This window comes from Sarcophilus harrisii, chromosome 1 (genome assembly GCF_902635505.1).
Source record: "Sarcophilus harrisii chromosome 1, mSarHar1.11, whole genome shotgun sequence".
Classification (NCBI taxonomy): domain Eukaryota; kingdom Metazoa; phylum Chordata; class Mammalia; order Dasyuromorphia; family Dasyuridae; genus Sarcophilus; species Sarcophilus harrisii.
Window position 1 is genome coordinate 332,188,296 of NC_045426.1, and position 15,098 is coordinate 332,203,393.

The window sequence follows — 15,098 nt, forward strand, 5'->3', positions numbered from 1 at the left end:
CAAAAAACTGGTAAAGGAATCACAATACTAACATTGTTAGTGAAGAGCTCTAAAACAAAAGTGGCCACACTTCCATTAATCCCAATGAAGAGGTTCACACTAGTAAGGACCACGTAAGCTGTGCTGGGGATCTTGAACACAAAGGAGGCTGGGTACATGAGAGGGGTTATTGACCACCTGTGAAACAAAACAGGAAAAGATTAAACATTACTTCTTTTGTTTTTCATTTCTTATTTAGCCATCTCAAACTCGAGATTGCCTACCCATAAAGTAAGAGGAGAAGAGCCAGGACAGGAAGGTTGGTGGAAGACACATAAGACTTTTGCTGGAAGCAGATGAAGATGATGATGACTAAGGTGGCAGGTACCACATAATTGCACTGAAAGAAAATAAAAAGATACAATAAAAATTCGTCCTTAGCTCTACAACTACATCCAAATCCTTTCTCTGATGATAACAAAGGACAGATGAGCATAACCAAGAACGAATGGTACACATATCATTAATCAAAGTATAAGGCAATAAATTCTGACAAGCATTTTACCCTTTCTCATAAACTTATTGTTTGTGCCTTTCCCACAATTATTCCTAGATACTTGGTGAAGTATGAGTTTTAAGTTTCAAGAGTTTCCTTTTAATTGACATAAAACAAATTATTATTATTAAAATTAGCAATAATAAGTGATATTACTAATTTTCTCTTTTAATTAATTCTTTTAGGAAATAGGGAGGAATATAAATTCTTGACTACAAGTTAGTTTATCTAATTATAAAAATAGCAATACCCTTATATTTACACAATACTTTACTCTTTACAATTTCACATTTACTTATTATTTCATTTTTATGTTTTCAATAAAACTATGAAGTAGTCAGGGCAGGTATCATTATTCTCATTTTCTAGATGAAGAAAGCAAGACTCAGATAAATTACTAAATGACCTAAATTACTCAAGGTCATAACTTAGTAGATACTTAAGGCAAGACTAATCTGGATTTTCTAAATTCTAGATTAAATGTGTTTTTAATGATACTGTGTTCCCTGTAAAATGAGTCTATTAAAAAATATCCATAAAACGAGCAGCAGAATTTTATCATTATGAAAAGGTCAACTTGAAAATCTGGGTCTTGAATGTGTTCAAGAATTAAAACTGAAAATTTGACTCAATTATGGTAGAATCCATGCGTAACAAAGTAAAAAAATTAAGCAAAACTACAAAAAAGTGACCTCATCTAAAAGTACTTGCCATATTCCACATCTGCAGCACCTTCCAACTATTTAAAAATGTTTTTAATGAACAAAAATTCATTTTTTCTCCCCTCTTCCCTGCCATCCCATTGATGAGAAGAAAAATTCCTTGTATTAACATAACTAGATAAGAAATTAGAGATAAAGTCCAACTACTCTGCTTTACAAAGGATACTGAGGCACAGGAAAGGTGGGGAGTTGGAGGGAATAGAGTCAAGTGACTTGTGCAAGGTCTTATGATTAAACTTCCTGAGCTTAGGTTTTTTGACTCCAAGTCCAAGATTCTACGCATCATACCATATATTTAACAATAATTTAGCATGATGAAACAGAATAAGATATGATGCAGTTGGTCTCCTTCTTTCTGGACATCCCTTTTTAATCCTATTAAGCATTTTCTCATAATATTGATTATTGCCACATACATTAGAGTATAAGGAGAGTACCCACAGGAGCTATCCAGCAAGTTGCTCTTACCATATCCCAGACGAAGTTAGAAAGCCAGTAGATGACAGGTTTTACACCACTGATGAATTGTAGATGTTTAGCTTTGCTGACGCGCTCCTGGATCAAAAACACAACAAAGCTGGCTGGGACGAAGGACATTGCAAAGATTACACAGATGGAAACAAGGACATCTACTGAAGTAGTCATCCTGAAAAAACAAATTTCAAAAGATCCATTAGACCAGGAAAAGATTCAATTGGGTGTTAGAAATCACAAATTAAGACATGTAACCTAATAATAACATTTTGGAAATGCTTCCCAAAATCATCAGACTCTTTGAATATCAACTACATTAAAATTTGAAAATCATGAAAATACACATGTGTACCATAGCACTGTGCTTAAGTTATGAGGATATAAAAAAAGTTAATAGAATAATCCCTGCCTTCAAGGATTTTACCATATGGGAGAGGTCCCAGTCTTATTTCATACAATATCCTAATTGGACTACTCATTATTCCTTGTACACATCCTATGCTTTTTTACTGCATCTATGCCTTTGTCCCTCTGTACTACACCTGTAAGACTCTTCCCATACTTTCTCAAAATTGTCACATGTCTGCCGGTTGAAATCCTACCCATCCTTTAAGACCTAGGTTTAATGCCTTTCCCCCGTCTCTCAATCTGGAAATGATCTTTCCTTCTTGCTCCTCATGAAAAACTCTGTTTCTCTCTCTCTCTCTCTCTCACTTCCTTATCACATTTTATTTTACATTAGAGTTATTTTCATATGTCCTATACTCTATATGGGCTATAAACTCCTTGATGGCAGGATTATGAATTAATTATTTATCTTTCTATCTTCACTCAGAGTTTATGATAATGTCTCCATTTAGTAAGCATTTGATCAATGAGACTCATTAAATTGATGAATGAACCCAACCTCCCCAATACTCTCTTTTCCCAATCCCTAAAGCTTACAGGGCCACTTCGGAAAGCTGCTGCTTGGTCAGATTCAGAGGGTGATTAAAAGCTGTAATGCCGTAGTTGTTGGGATTCTTTCCCTCCGGCAGGTTGGCTCTGAGGATGGCATTATTGATGACATTCAGGAAGGAACCAATGGCATGCCAACCCTTGTTATTGAACCATACCTGAAAGACAAAAATGCTGGCTTTGAACTAATTCCGTTCAAGTAACCCACTCCCAGAAATACATTACAAACATACATCGTAAGTAAAAAGAAGGAAAGGAAAACAAATATTTAGTAAATATCTAGTATATACCAGGTCCTGAGCTAAGTGCTTTTGCAAATATTGTTTAATTTGATCCTTCCAATAAAACTAGCAAGTAGATGCTATTATTAACTCTACTATACAATTGAGGAAACTGAGGCAGCAGAGGTTAATTGATTTGCTCAGATTCATACAGCTAGTCAGTGTCTGAGGCTGGATTTGAACTCAAATCTTCCTGATTCCACCGCTTTATCCATGATGACACCCATTTTTCTACAAGGTAGAGTTACAATTTTGTATTTACAAATTTGTAAAATACACAAATTTGTATGTCCACTCATCAAAAGTCTTACTCAAGTAGTAAGTATCTTAGTACTTAGTATCTGAGGGCAGTTAACATTAGCCTAGAGTTCTCAAGATGCAAGCAGATATTATGGCTACGATGGGGATTTACCTTGACATTATTTTTGGTGTCCAGTCCTGTCATGAAGTTTCCTAAGCTATTGAGAAATCGATCTGCAGAACTATCCTGTAAATGGCAAAGGAAAAACATGAAACCCAAATGCTGTATTTCTTCCTGGCAAGGATTATTTCACCTTTATAGTAGATAGGAAACTTCCTGTAACTTATTTTATATTATTTTCTTCTTTGTCTAGATTTAATTTCGCCAGTCTAAAGAACTTTTGATGGAAAACTTTCCTTTGTTGATAGAGAGGTTATTCATCTGTAATTTATAATGTGAAGGAAGCTATCTGGGAGACCAAGAATTTAAAGGGTCACACAGCCAAGTTCTAAGTGGGACTTCACCCCATGACTTCTGGACTCCAAAGACAGCCCCTCTCTCTACTATACCACACTGCCCTAAATCTGCAAAAGACTTTTCTTCATCTACTGTCTATCCTTCCAATCCCCATCTCCCTAAAAGACTTTAAAGATTTGTTTACGTTGACTTAATTCTCTGCACTAAGCTGAAAAATACAGAAAATAGATAAATCTATGAATTTATAGCCTTGTGCATTTTAAAATACTGCACCTTGTTTTGGTAATTGAACACATATGAAATAGGCTGATTGGCGTTGACAGATACCATGGCTCTGTGACACAAGTCAATGCTTTCTTTCAAAAGGCACTAAACTGGGAGGTCAGGCAGCCCTAAAATGAACCCTCCACATCTGTACTCTCAGACTTTGAACACGTCTGTGTGAATACTTGTGCTTTACACCAAATCAGGGACAAAAGCCAACTGAACAAGAAAAAAATTCTCTTTTCTTCACAGCCATTTTTTAGGAATGTCTCTTTAAAGATCCATTTTGCTTTTTTTTTTTTTTTTTTAGCAGGCAGATTGATATAGCGGGTTATCTGAGAAATTAATCATCAACAATTTTTAATAGCGATTCAAGGACTTTTGATTTAAATCAAGTGGTTCTCCTTTGGCCTGAGGTACAGGGAACTGCCAGTCCATTTAGACAGGTGCAGAGAGGCAAAGGCAAGACACAGGAGAGCCAAGCAAAGTTCAGAACTTTATCTGACGTGATAATGACTCTGAACCCAGCCAGCCTGGAAAGAAGATAACTTTTTTCTCTGGGCTGATAAAGCCTGAAACTCTCTTCCTTCTCTTTCCCCTCTCCCATCCTTGGTGCTAGCTCTCAAATGCCCAAACTATTCTCATTTGTTGAGGATGATATTTTATTATCAATGACTCTCTGAGCCTTGGACATGGAGTCTTGTTCCAACCTCATGCTTTCCTCCCTAAGAACAAAGCATGAGGAATTGGGCAGGAGAGAGAAGGAGCCATGGGGGCCAGTTGGCACCAATCCCAGAGGGGAATTTGGTTAAAGTTAATTTACATCACTGGCAAAAAGGGACACACTAGTCCTCACAACAAGTGGCAGTTTGCCCAGTTATCTGTAACATGGCTTGCCAATGCACAAGCCAATACCCAGACTATACATTTTCCAGGCCTGATTTGGGACACACCTTGGTCAGCTGAAAGACTTTCTTTACTTGGTCGATGGCAACATTAATTTCATTACTTGGAGGTAATCCACGCACGTTACTGGTACCCAGTGAGAATCCACCATACCTTGGGGGGGGGGGGGGGAAATCAGACAATTGTTTAAAAGTGAACTAAATAATCCAAACAGTCTTCATAATTTATGCTTAAATTTTGGATTGCTTCCTCAAAGTAAACACAAAATTAGCCATGCAATAATTTCAAGTATTTCTGCTTTCACTTTATGTTATGAAGCTTAGGTGGATAAGGTAAGAATTAGGGGATCCAGGTAAACATATAACTCCAGAATCAGAATCCCGAGATGTGAAAACAGTAAATTGTATTTCCTTGCCCCTAAGAACCAAATTATCTGCCTTTATGAAGCGACCCTGGAGATTAATAGGCTGGAATTAATTCTGTTTTATATTAGCCTTGAGGTTAAAGACAGGACTTTGGTTCATGTCTAGTAACACTGATCCTAGAGACACTTCAAGAGTTTGTCTCTGCTCTGCCCAGGTGTGTAGGAATAAACTCATTAGTATTCAGGAAAGAAGGATCCTGGCACCATATCTCCTATGGACAGGGCTAATTCCTTGGCCCTACTTTTGAATCAGTTCAAACTCCTTATTTTTTCTGTCTTCTTCCTATCTCTTCCTTCTCCTCCAAAGCTCAAAGTTGCCAACGCTTGTTACAGCTTTTCCCCCACCCTAAGAACATCTTAAATACAAAGCTCAAGAGTAACTGTGAACTCCTATTATTATTATTATTATTATTATTATTATTATTATTAGCATGGAACCTTGTGTGGCTACTGGTAGCTCTGACTGTTTACCCTCAACTCTCTGGGACTATGAGAACTCATCTGACCACGGGGCATAAAATACAACTAGGGGAAGATTTAATCACCTCACAAAACCATCTTTCCTGCCCAACTTGAAGTCAGAAGTTAGTAAGGTCCTTATATAAGTTCACTAGGTTGTAAAAGGAAGTGAGAGGACTCGATACTTGAGGTCAACAGTTAGGGCAGGCCAGGTACTCTAACCTTCAAGTTCTTTGCAGACCTCTAGATCAAAGGTATCAAATAATGATTCTTCATGTGGGGCACATGAAGTCCATAACATTCCCAAGTGCAACCCAAACCAGATTAAAATGTAACTGGGAAACATTTTTTAAAATAAATTAAAACACAATATAACATGGAAAATATTACATTAATATGTGGCTCACATATTAATGTAATATTATCTATGTTTTATGCATGGGCAGAAAGTTTTATGCATAGATGAGTGGCCTTCATTTCTATTTGAATTTGACAGTCCTGCTCTAGAATATGCATCTGTGGTTTAGTTTCACAAATAAAAAGGAATTTTACATTGCTCATCCCATATGTTCCTCACATTTTCCCCACATAGTTCTCAATCAGGTGTAAAATCCCAAACAAATGCAAACCAAAAGACATTTATTTCCTCACTCCCATCATGAAGCTGAGGAACCAAAGAAAAACCAAAGACAGAGCAAAAAATGTCACAGACTTACCTAAATTCATTTACCCAGATCTTGTTCTTTAGGCTGAAAAAAACAAAGACCAAAAAACAAAAAATCATTTCAAAGACTCTAAAAGTGCCAGTGAGAAATGAGTAAATTGAATGACACAATACAAAGGAAAAAGGAGAAGAAAGAAGGGGAAGGGGGAAAAGAAAATTTAGGAGAGAAGAAAGCAGCAAGAAAGTAGGATGAAAGTCAATAATCATGATGCCTTTCTTTTTTCTTAAGCTTACAAAATGTGTCTTTTATAATATGATTAATGTACCAAATTAATCTATAATGCCCAGATATTTTTATTTTACAAAGACATTATTTATAACAGTCCTGATCATATGATTTAAAGAGACTGATTTTTCCCTACAAAGGAATATTGAGTTTGCAAACAACCAATTCAAAAATACATGAGGATATTGAAAATTTAAAGCTCTCTTTCTGACTTCTCACCCATCATTTATAGTTACTTGAAAAACCCAGAGAAGCAGCTCACTGAAATATAATTTGGGATATAAAAAACCCATCTTAAAATTCTGGCTCTTCTATTTACTAGAAGTCACAATACTTATAACTATATAGATTACATGATTAAGATTGAAGGCCAAATGGGGCAATACAGATAAATTGATATAGAAATGTGAGTAACTAATTAATAAGACATTACACAAATCACCTAACTGACTTTGGGATCACATCTTAACGGATTATCAAGCATACTATCATAGAGATAATATGATTTTCCTCCCCTCTCCACTCCATTCTATCAGAAAAAGTATCCCTTAATTTCTGATAAGAAACATAAATTATAAAGCAAGCACCTTTTTGCTATGATCTGGACATAGGTCTTCACCAGATAGTCTGAAATGTTTCTTCCAGTCAAATTCTGAAGGATGTCAGATGTATTTTGTATTCTCTGTCAAATCAAAAACAATATTGTTTTTACTGTTCAGTAATAATGACCAGTTCAAACTTAACACTACAGCACAAAAATAGATACATTAATGAAGAATAAAGCCATAAGATTAGAAGACAACTTGTAATAATACAGCAAGAGCCACAGGAAATTGCTGTTGCAATGGTCCACCCAGGCCAATAATCACGTCAGTCAATAGTCGATAAACACTTATTAAGCCCCTATTATAAGCCAGAAACCATGATTAGCAGTGAGGATTCAAAGAAAGACAAGACAGTCCCTACTTTCAAGGAGACTAGCAAGGAGATAGCATGTAAATAACTACGAATAAGATATGCACAAGATAAATTGGGGATAATCAACAGAGAGAAAGGCACTTTCCAATAGAGTTTACTGCTCCATTTTGTCTACTATGTAGCTTAGATTTGAACTACCCCCTAATCTTTTAAGCTCAATAGGTTATACTACAACTAGCAGGAGGAAAATGTAATTATTTTTATGCAAATAAACAAAGGGTGACAGCGCAGAGATATGAGGATTTGTTCATATTTCTTATAGTTTACTTGCTGAGTTCCCATTAACCTAGAGACTATCTCAACATACAAAGCAATAACCACATTTTGTTTTCTAAAGTCTCAAGAACTGCTTTTAAGTATTCTGCCTGAGTTTAGAACCCCGATAATGGGCAGAATGAAAGCAGTGATAAAATCTATCAGAACCTCCTGGCAGACACCTCACTTCACAAGAGAGCATGCTAGAGAAATTGCTTCATACATGCACAACACTTTGAAGACCAAAAAGCCCTCACTCCATCAGGAGAGTGGGGTACAATCTACCTTCTGAAAGGATGTTAAGAAGTTTGCTTTGGTTTGGAAGCAGGAACATTTTATTTAAAAGGAATGTTTCCTAAATGTTTAATGTTGATTTTTGTATGAAAGAAGAAGATTAAGATATGGATATCTTGTACCACACAAGGAAAAAAAAAACACAAAATTACTTTTAAAGGACCTACATATTTTTATCAGCATTAAAATAACTCACCTTGACTAAATTAAAGATCATAAAAATAACTGCCTGAAAAAATTTTTTCTTGATATAATCTTATCTTTTCCTGCTTAACACTTAAAAAATTTGGCACACCTATTGTTTTGTTACAGGCTGAGAATAAATAAACTTACTTGAGGAGGAGGCAATCCACCTGCACCAGCGGGACACACAGGGAGCATTTTCTTTATCTTGTCACTACTGCACTCACAGGCAGGTGAAGGGTTCTTCATTGTCCAGTTCCCTTTCCAGAAAATGTCCATCACAGACTCGGGGACAGAGGCAGTAGTCCATTTATCCTCACCACCCTCACAGGGCATATCCCTGAAGAAAGTGGAAAACAAAGTCATCTAGAAGAAATCTAACTTTCCCAGGAGTCTTTAGTAGCTGACTTTTTTTCCTATCCTTTATTAACTTGAGTTTTAAAACAGGAAAAAATAAGAAAATAGGAATATGGAGCTAGATAGGAAAAGAAGTTATAAGAAGGGATATTTCAATTAATTCAAAGTCACCAGACCTAGGCAAATGACATCTCAGAATATTAGAAGAAATGGTAGATGTAACTACTAAACCACTGCTGGTGATTTTTGAAAAAAATATGGAAAATATGAGAGGTGACTGTATATGAACAAACATATTCATTTTTTAAAACATGAACAAGATAACCTCAAAGCCATAAGGATCCAGAGTCAAGTCTCACTTCTAACTCATACTGACTACCTGACTCCAGAGAGGTCACTTAACCTTTTAGTATCCTAGGCAACTCTCTATGATTAAAAGATGTAGCACAGGTGGCATACCCTGTATTAATTCAATCAATGGGTTTGTTGCCAAAAGAATTTTATTTTCTTCATTTAGACTTTCATATTTCTTCCAGGACATAGGCCTGAATTAAGGATTGGTCATATTTTAGGTATAAAAGAAGAGAAACTGATATGAACAGGGTTTTTACAGAACCAACAACTAAAAATTATGTTCTCAGACAGAAGGATAACACTTCAATTAACTTCAATGATTAATTTTATATATATTTAGAAACTGAAAAGATCTTCAGAAGCAACTAAGATTTGATGCAGTTAGGGAGTTCAATGAGAGAGTACTGGATCAGGAGTCAGAAAGACCTGATTTCATATATTAACTTGTGCCCTGCAACCAATAAAAGGATGTGACACTATTTAGAAATTGGGGGAAATTCTTCTAATCGCAGAGTACAGAGAAATATTATCAATTAAATGCTAAGAGGATAGAAACTGCAAACATTATTATTATGCTTCTCAGTAACTTAGAATTCTTATAGATATTTATTCCTTTGAAAAATAGACAAGTTATTGTAGCTTTGAATTTTTTTTAAGTATTAAAAGCACAATATGAGTATATGGTATGATTGCCATCTGGTGGGTGATGGACCAACATGAAAACTGTAGGTTGCAGGAATTTAGATAATTAGATAACTTTAGAAACTGTTAAGGTTAAAATGATACTTACGGAATTGATTGTCCTTCCATACAACGAGTACCAAAACCAGGGCTCTTGGTCAAAGCATCCAAGAGTTTTTGAGTGCCTGCATCTTCTGGAGCGTCATTGCTACAGATATAACAAAAATAAACTAATAAATAATAAATAAATAATGAAAGTGAATAAGATTGAATCATACTATTTTCACCTTTTTGTTTGTTTAGTTTTTTCTTTCTCGTGGTTTTTCATTTTTGATCTGATTTTTTTTTTTTAACAACATGACTAACATGGAAATATGTTTTTAAAAAATGATTATACATGTATAGCCTATATCAGATTACTTGCTGTCTTGGGGAAGGGGGAGGTGAGAAAGGAAAAATTGAGATTTCATAATCTTACAGGAGCTCTTAAAGTACTTACAATTTATTTGCAAAGTGGGAACTTGCTACAAATTAGAATAGATAAATGCATTTTGATTTTTTTGTTAAATTTCTGAATAGTATTTTTCCAGTTACATGTAAGATAGTTTTCAACATTCAATTTTATAATTCATTTTCTCCTCCAGAAGAACAAATCCCAATGGTCAATTTTTAGCCAGATGCGATGAGACAAGATAAGAGAGGATAAGACATATTTGTAATCTTATTCAAACCACTCTGGACACTTAATACATCTTTTTTTTTTTTTTTTTTTTTTTTTTTTTTGATTTTCCATTCTTTGGAGAAAGGGGCACATACCTGACAAATGTGTATTGTTCATTGTACATCCACGGCTGCAGTTCCAGACTGGGGTACTTGCCAAAAGGAGGAACAATCAGACTGAATACAAGGGCAATGCAGACAAATACTGCTGGCAGAACGATCTGAAACCATAAGGTAAGGAGAAGGAAGAAAGCTGATGTTAATAGAAAAACTCCAATAAAAGGCCCCCTGGTCATTTCTTCCTTTTTACTTCAGCTGATTTTCTTTGCAACAGGAGAGATTCTGTAAATTGTCAAGGTGCGCTAGTTAGTTGCCTGCCTCTGGTTGTATCTCTCATTTTCTGAGAAGGATTTACATAGCCAGTCTCCTAGACCTCTTAGTATGATCCTATGCCTAAAGAGAGAAAAACTTTCTAGATGGATACCTAGCTGTCCCACCCAAGGTGTGTCTACAAAACCTTAGTTTCTCACCTGAGCAAAAAATCCCTTCCTGCTACGCCTGGCAATCAGCCACCTCTTCCACAAAAGGGCCACAAACTGCTGTTGGGTGAGTTTCCAACCTTTCACCTGGTAGGAGCCTTTGCCATCCATGCCGCTGAGGAGGTCTGTCTCTCGGGATTCTGAAAGATAAAGATCCTAGGTGTCATCTCACAGGTTGCCATAGTAATCTTATTCAAATGCCACCTTTCATCTTCTTTAATTCTCAGGTCGCCTTTGGATTCTCAAATTCCAATTCCTGACATGTGCCTCCTCAAAAACGGCTACTGTCATAAAACTATCATGGGAAATCACATCCCTGTAAATATGGGGGAGAATTCTAACCATTAAACAAAACAAAAAGCCTTCATCTGCCAAACTGTATAATAAAAACAATAAAATCCAGATCTTTGAACAATGACTGAAAATCAGGTTTACAAGCAATTACATCATGATATAATAAGATGCCAAGACAATTATTATTAGAGGCAAAATGTTTCAACATAACTGTTTGTTTTATCCTACATATTTAAAACATTATTCTAAGCATGGGTCTAACTGCTTCACCAGACTATCAAAGGGGTCTGTTTTATGACACAGAAAAGGTTAAGAACTCCTGAATTACATTATCCCAGGACAAATTAGATTCATCACAGACATTTGCTAAGCTACCTACATGCTAAAATATGAAGAAAAAAATATCAATACTCAATGATAAATGATCAATTTTGGCTATTTGCAAATATTAAATGAATGTCTCCATTTTTGCAACAATTTTGCAGTTTCATATATTAGAAGTTATCTAGTCCAACCTCTTCATTTTTGCGAATGAGGAAGCACAAATAGTAAAATTAGACTGTCTGACCTTAAACCTCATCTTATTTCACTGGACCACACTGTATTTTTTTTTTTTCTAAATATATCAATAAATGTCATCTAAAATAAATGGCAATACAGGTCCTTCCAGGAAAAAACCTTTTGAGAAGGATGAGGAAAAATGCTTTTTCAAATCATATGGGATAATTCTTATTGATATTTACCTGGGTCTACATCCGAGTCATTGGGATCAAAAGCATCATCTTCAGTAAATGGGCGCAGACAGCTCTGGCGGTCCCCAAAGGCACGTCTGTTCCTTCTCGCAGGTAAGGTTCCATCTGAAATTAATGGGGAAAATGAATAAGGGAGACATTATCTTTCATTTACTACAATTACTTACAAATGAATTCCACACTGTACCCTAAACATGGAAATGAATTATGGAAATTAAAGACAAATATAACATCTCTTCCTTTCCAGCTCCCAATTTCTTTCATTCTAAATGAATGAGCTCAGATTAATTGTAATCAACTGTGCAACAAAGACAATACAACTTAAACTAAGGGATTTACCTGAGGTCTCTGCATCTACACCACTGTCTTCAGCTACTTTAAGGAATATCTGAAAACAAGATGATGTCAGAAAACAACTATTATCAATGTTATCATCCCAATGAATATTATAATTAAATATTATGTTTAATGAAAGGGTAAGTCCTAATAAATTAGGTAATTAGATTAGATGATCTCCAACATCCCTTACAGTCTCAAATTCTAACGTCCCACATTCCTATGATCTTAGGAACAAAGAAAAAGAATACTGCATATTGTCAGAGCCATGCAGATGAGACTCTATATTGATTTAACAGTAATTTAATAGTAGCATTTATATAGAACTTTAAAATTTTCAAAGTGCTTTACAAATTTTAGCCCACATTTTGCAACACCCCTGGGAAATAGGTGCTATTATTATCCGCATTTTACAGATGAGGAAACTGAGGCAGACAAAAGTATGTGCTCAAAGTCACATAGCTAAATAAGAATTTGAAGTCATATCTTCCTGGTTCCAGATCCACAGCTCTATCCATTGTGAACATCTAGCTTCCATAAATAACACCATCCCAGTAGTCAAAGATCCACCAAAGCCTTACTCCATTTTATTATTAGAAGTAATAACACCAATGGAACACAAGCTTTGAAAAATCCTCTCAAGCCCACATGCTGGGTAGTACATTTACCTAATTCAAGTACTCAATTCAGAAATTATGTAATGGAGTAACATGCTGGGTGCTAGGGTAAAAGTAAAACTGTCCCAACCCTCAAGGGGCTATATTCACTTGGAGAAAACAATGTGTTCCGATGAGTAACGATGTATCCAGAAATTTGGGGGAAAAGTTCTTGTAGCTGGGGGGGGGGGGGCAGGGAGGGAAAAGTATCATCTTGGGCCAAGCTCATCAACACCTACTATGTACTAACAACTAACTAAGCAGCTGAAGCAAGTGTCCACCCCGAGGAAATTATGGACCTTTTAAAATATTAAGGGAAGAAAACTATTAAACTGGGAGTGAGGATGGGAGGTGACTACTTTTTTAAAAAGATGCTAATGAAAACCTTGCTTCAAAGAATACCTCAAGCACAAATGGAGGCCACATAAAAAGTTCCAAACAGAAAAATGCTCTGATAGGGTGATAGGGCAAGTAGATCACTGACTCTGTCTTCAATTTCCATGGTTTTCTGAATAAATTCGGACTCTGATAGCATCACAGCCATTTCTCTACAAAGAAGCTCAGGAGAAGGGGCCCAGGAACAAAAGAACTTCCCTGTTGAGTTCTCCTAACATTCATTTTCTCTTTTTAAAATTCCACTCTTGCCTTTTTTATTCAAACCCAACCTCAAGCAGTTAACCAGAAACACTATTTCCTAGAGGATATGGAACAGGTCCAAAGACTTTGGGTCACCTAGTGATATTTTTTTTTTTTGTTCTGGTCATTGGAATTATTTACTCTGTCAAATTTAAACAGCTGAAGAAACATTTCTTGCCCAACAAACCTCCTCCAATGTGGTCTCTGAGATGCCATAACTCGAAATGCCTAGGTCAGAGAGTCGGTCATCGATTTCATGGAAAAGCTCTACAAATGCTCCTTCTTTGGCAGCTTCATAGGGGAGCACGTAGGTTAATTCATGCCCAATGTCCTCCACTAGCCGAGCCTCTGAGACATGCTTTGTGATGAGGTTGGATATGGCAGAAACATCTGCAGAGACCAAAGTCCATCAAAGAGTCAGCATGATTACTGGTCTTTAACACAATGTGGAACCTATATCTTTTTCTCCCCTCTCGCTTACATTTTGGAAAATGGCATGCAAGGATCTGTCCCTTTGGGATACACATAAGCAAAAGGTGCCAGAACCTTTTACAGTGAATTGTAAAATGACCCGAATTTAAATTCTTCCTCACTTACTACTAGTTGTATGATCATTAACTCTTCTGTCTCAATTTCTTAATTTGTGAAATGGGAATAAAAAGACTTAACTTATGAGGTTATTGTGAACATTAAATGAGGTAATTTTGCAAAACCTTTGCTCTGCAAACCTTAAAAGCATTATACAAATGCTGTTAAGAAAGATTCTCCATTCAGATATCCCTACTGCTGAGATTCCTACTAGATCTCTACTACTGAGTAATATTTGGAGTAGTAATACTACTCAAATACTAATTGGGTTAAACATACTGTTCTTAGCTATCCAAATGCTGGATACCATCTGCTAGTTTGGGTTTTATTTTTTTCTCCTTGGAAAATAAAGTTGTTCTCCATTGCCTAAACTATTATGGTTCTTTGAAGGGTTTAAAACAAATGCTCCTTGAGCAAATGTTTAAAATTTTAACAGAGACCTGCAACACAGCCAGGTTCCCATAATGACAAGGCTTAACTGCTCTCAAAAGAAAGCTCAATTGGGGGCCTACCTTCCGAGTTAGAAATGCCACAGTCATTTCATTACCTATTGTCAGAGTATCACTTTCATGGTCACTGCCCAGACCTGCATCAGAGCTGCTCTGAGAAACGCTGTCCTCCTGATAACAAAAAAAGAAAACAAAGACTACATTCATATGTATAGATGGACGAGGTAGGGAGAAATCTTTATTCTCTGTACCTGGCCTGCTTCCTTGTGCAGATTAGCCAAAGTGCTTTGCCCTGTTGAGATGCTATAACAGGTACTTACTTCATGTGGCTCAATT

General features: G+C 36.0%; 1 protein-coding gene across 2 annotated transcripts in view; it reads right to left on the bottom strand.

The window, feature by feature from the left end:
* ABCA1 (ATP binding cassette subfamily A member 1) overlaps positions 1 to 15,098 on the bottom strand; it is a 147,501-nt gene that overhangs the window by 16,971 nt on the left and 115,432 nt on the right. For both annotated transcript variants that reach the window (XM_031945565.1, XM_012543118.3), the window contains exons 24-39: positions 14,861 to 14,933; positions 13,913 to 14,115; positions 12,437 to 12,485; positions 12,089 to 12,202; positions 11,043 to 11,191; positions 10,609 to 10,733; positions 9,902 to 10,000; positions 8,551 to 8,740; positions 7,278 to 7,372; positions 6,457 to 6,489; positions 4,905 to 5,010; positions 3,382 to 3,456; positions 2,677 to 2,846; positions 1,726 to 1,903; positions 264 to 379; positions 33 to 177 (exon numbers count right to left, since the gene is read on the bottom strand). In XM_031945565.1, coding sequence (XP_031801425.1) covers positions 33 to 177; positions 264 to 379; positions 1,726 to 1,903; positions 2,677 to 2,846; positions 3,382 to 3,456; positions 4,905 to 5,010; positions 6,457 to 6,489; positions 7,278 to 7,372; positions 8,551 to 8,740; positions 9,902 to 10,000; positions 10,609 to 10,733; positions 11,043 to 11,191; positions 12,089 to 12,202; positions 12,437 to 12,485; positions 13,913 to 14,115; positions 14,861 to 14,933 — 1,920 coding nt within the window. The remainder of the gene's footprint in view (positions 1 to 32; positions 178 to 263; positions 380 to 1,725; positions 1,904 to 2,676; positions 2,847 to 3,381; positions 3,457 to 4,904; positions 5,011 to 6,456; positions 6,490 to 7,277; positions 7,373 to 8,550; positions 8,741 to 9,901; positions 10,001 to 10,608; positions 10,734 to 11,042; positions 11,192 to 12,088; positions 12,203 to 12,436; positions 12,486 to 13,912; positions 14,116 to 14,860; positions 14,934 to 15,098) is intronic.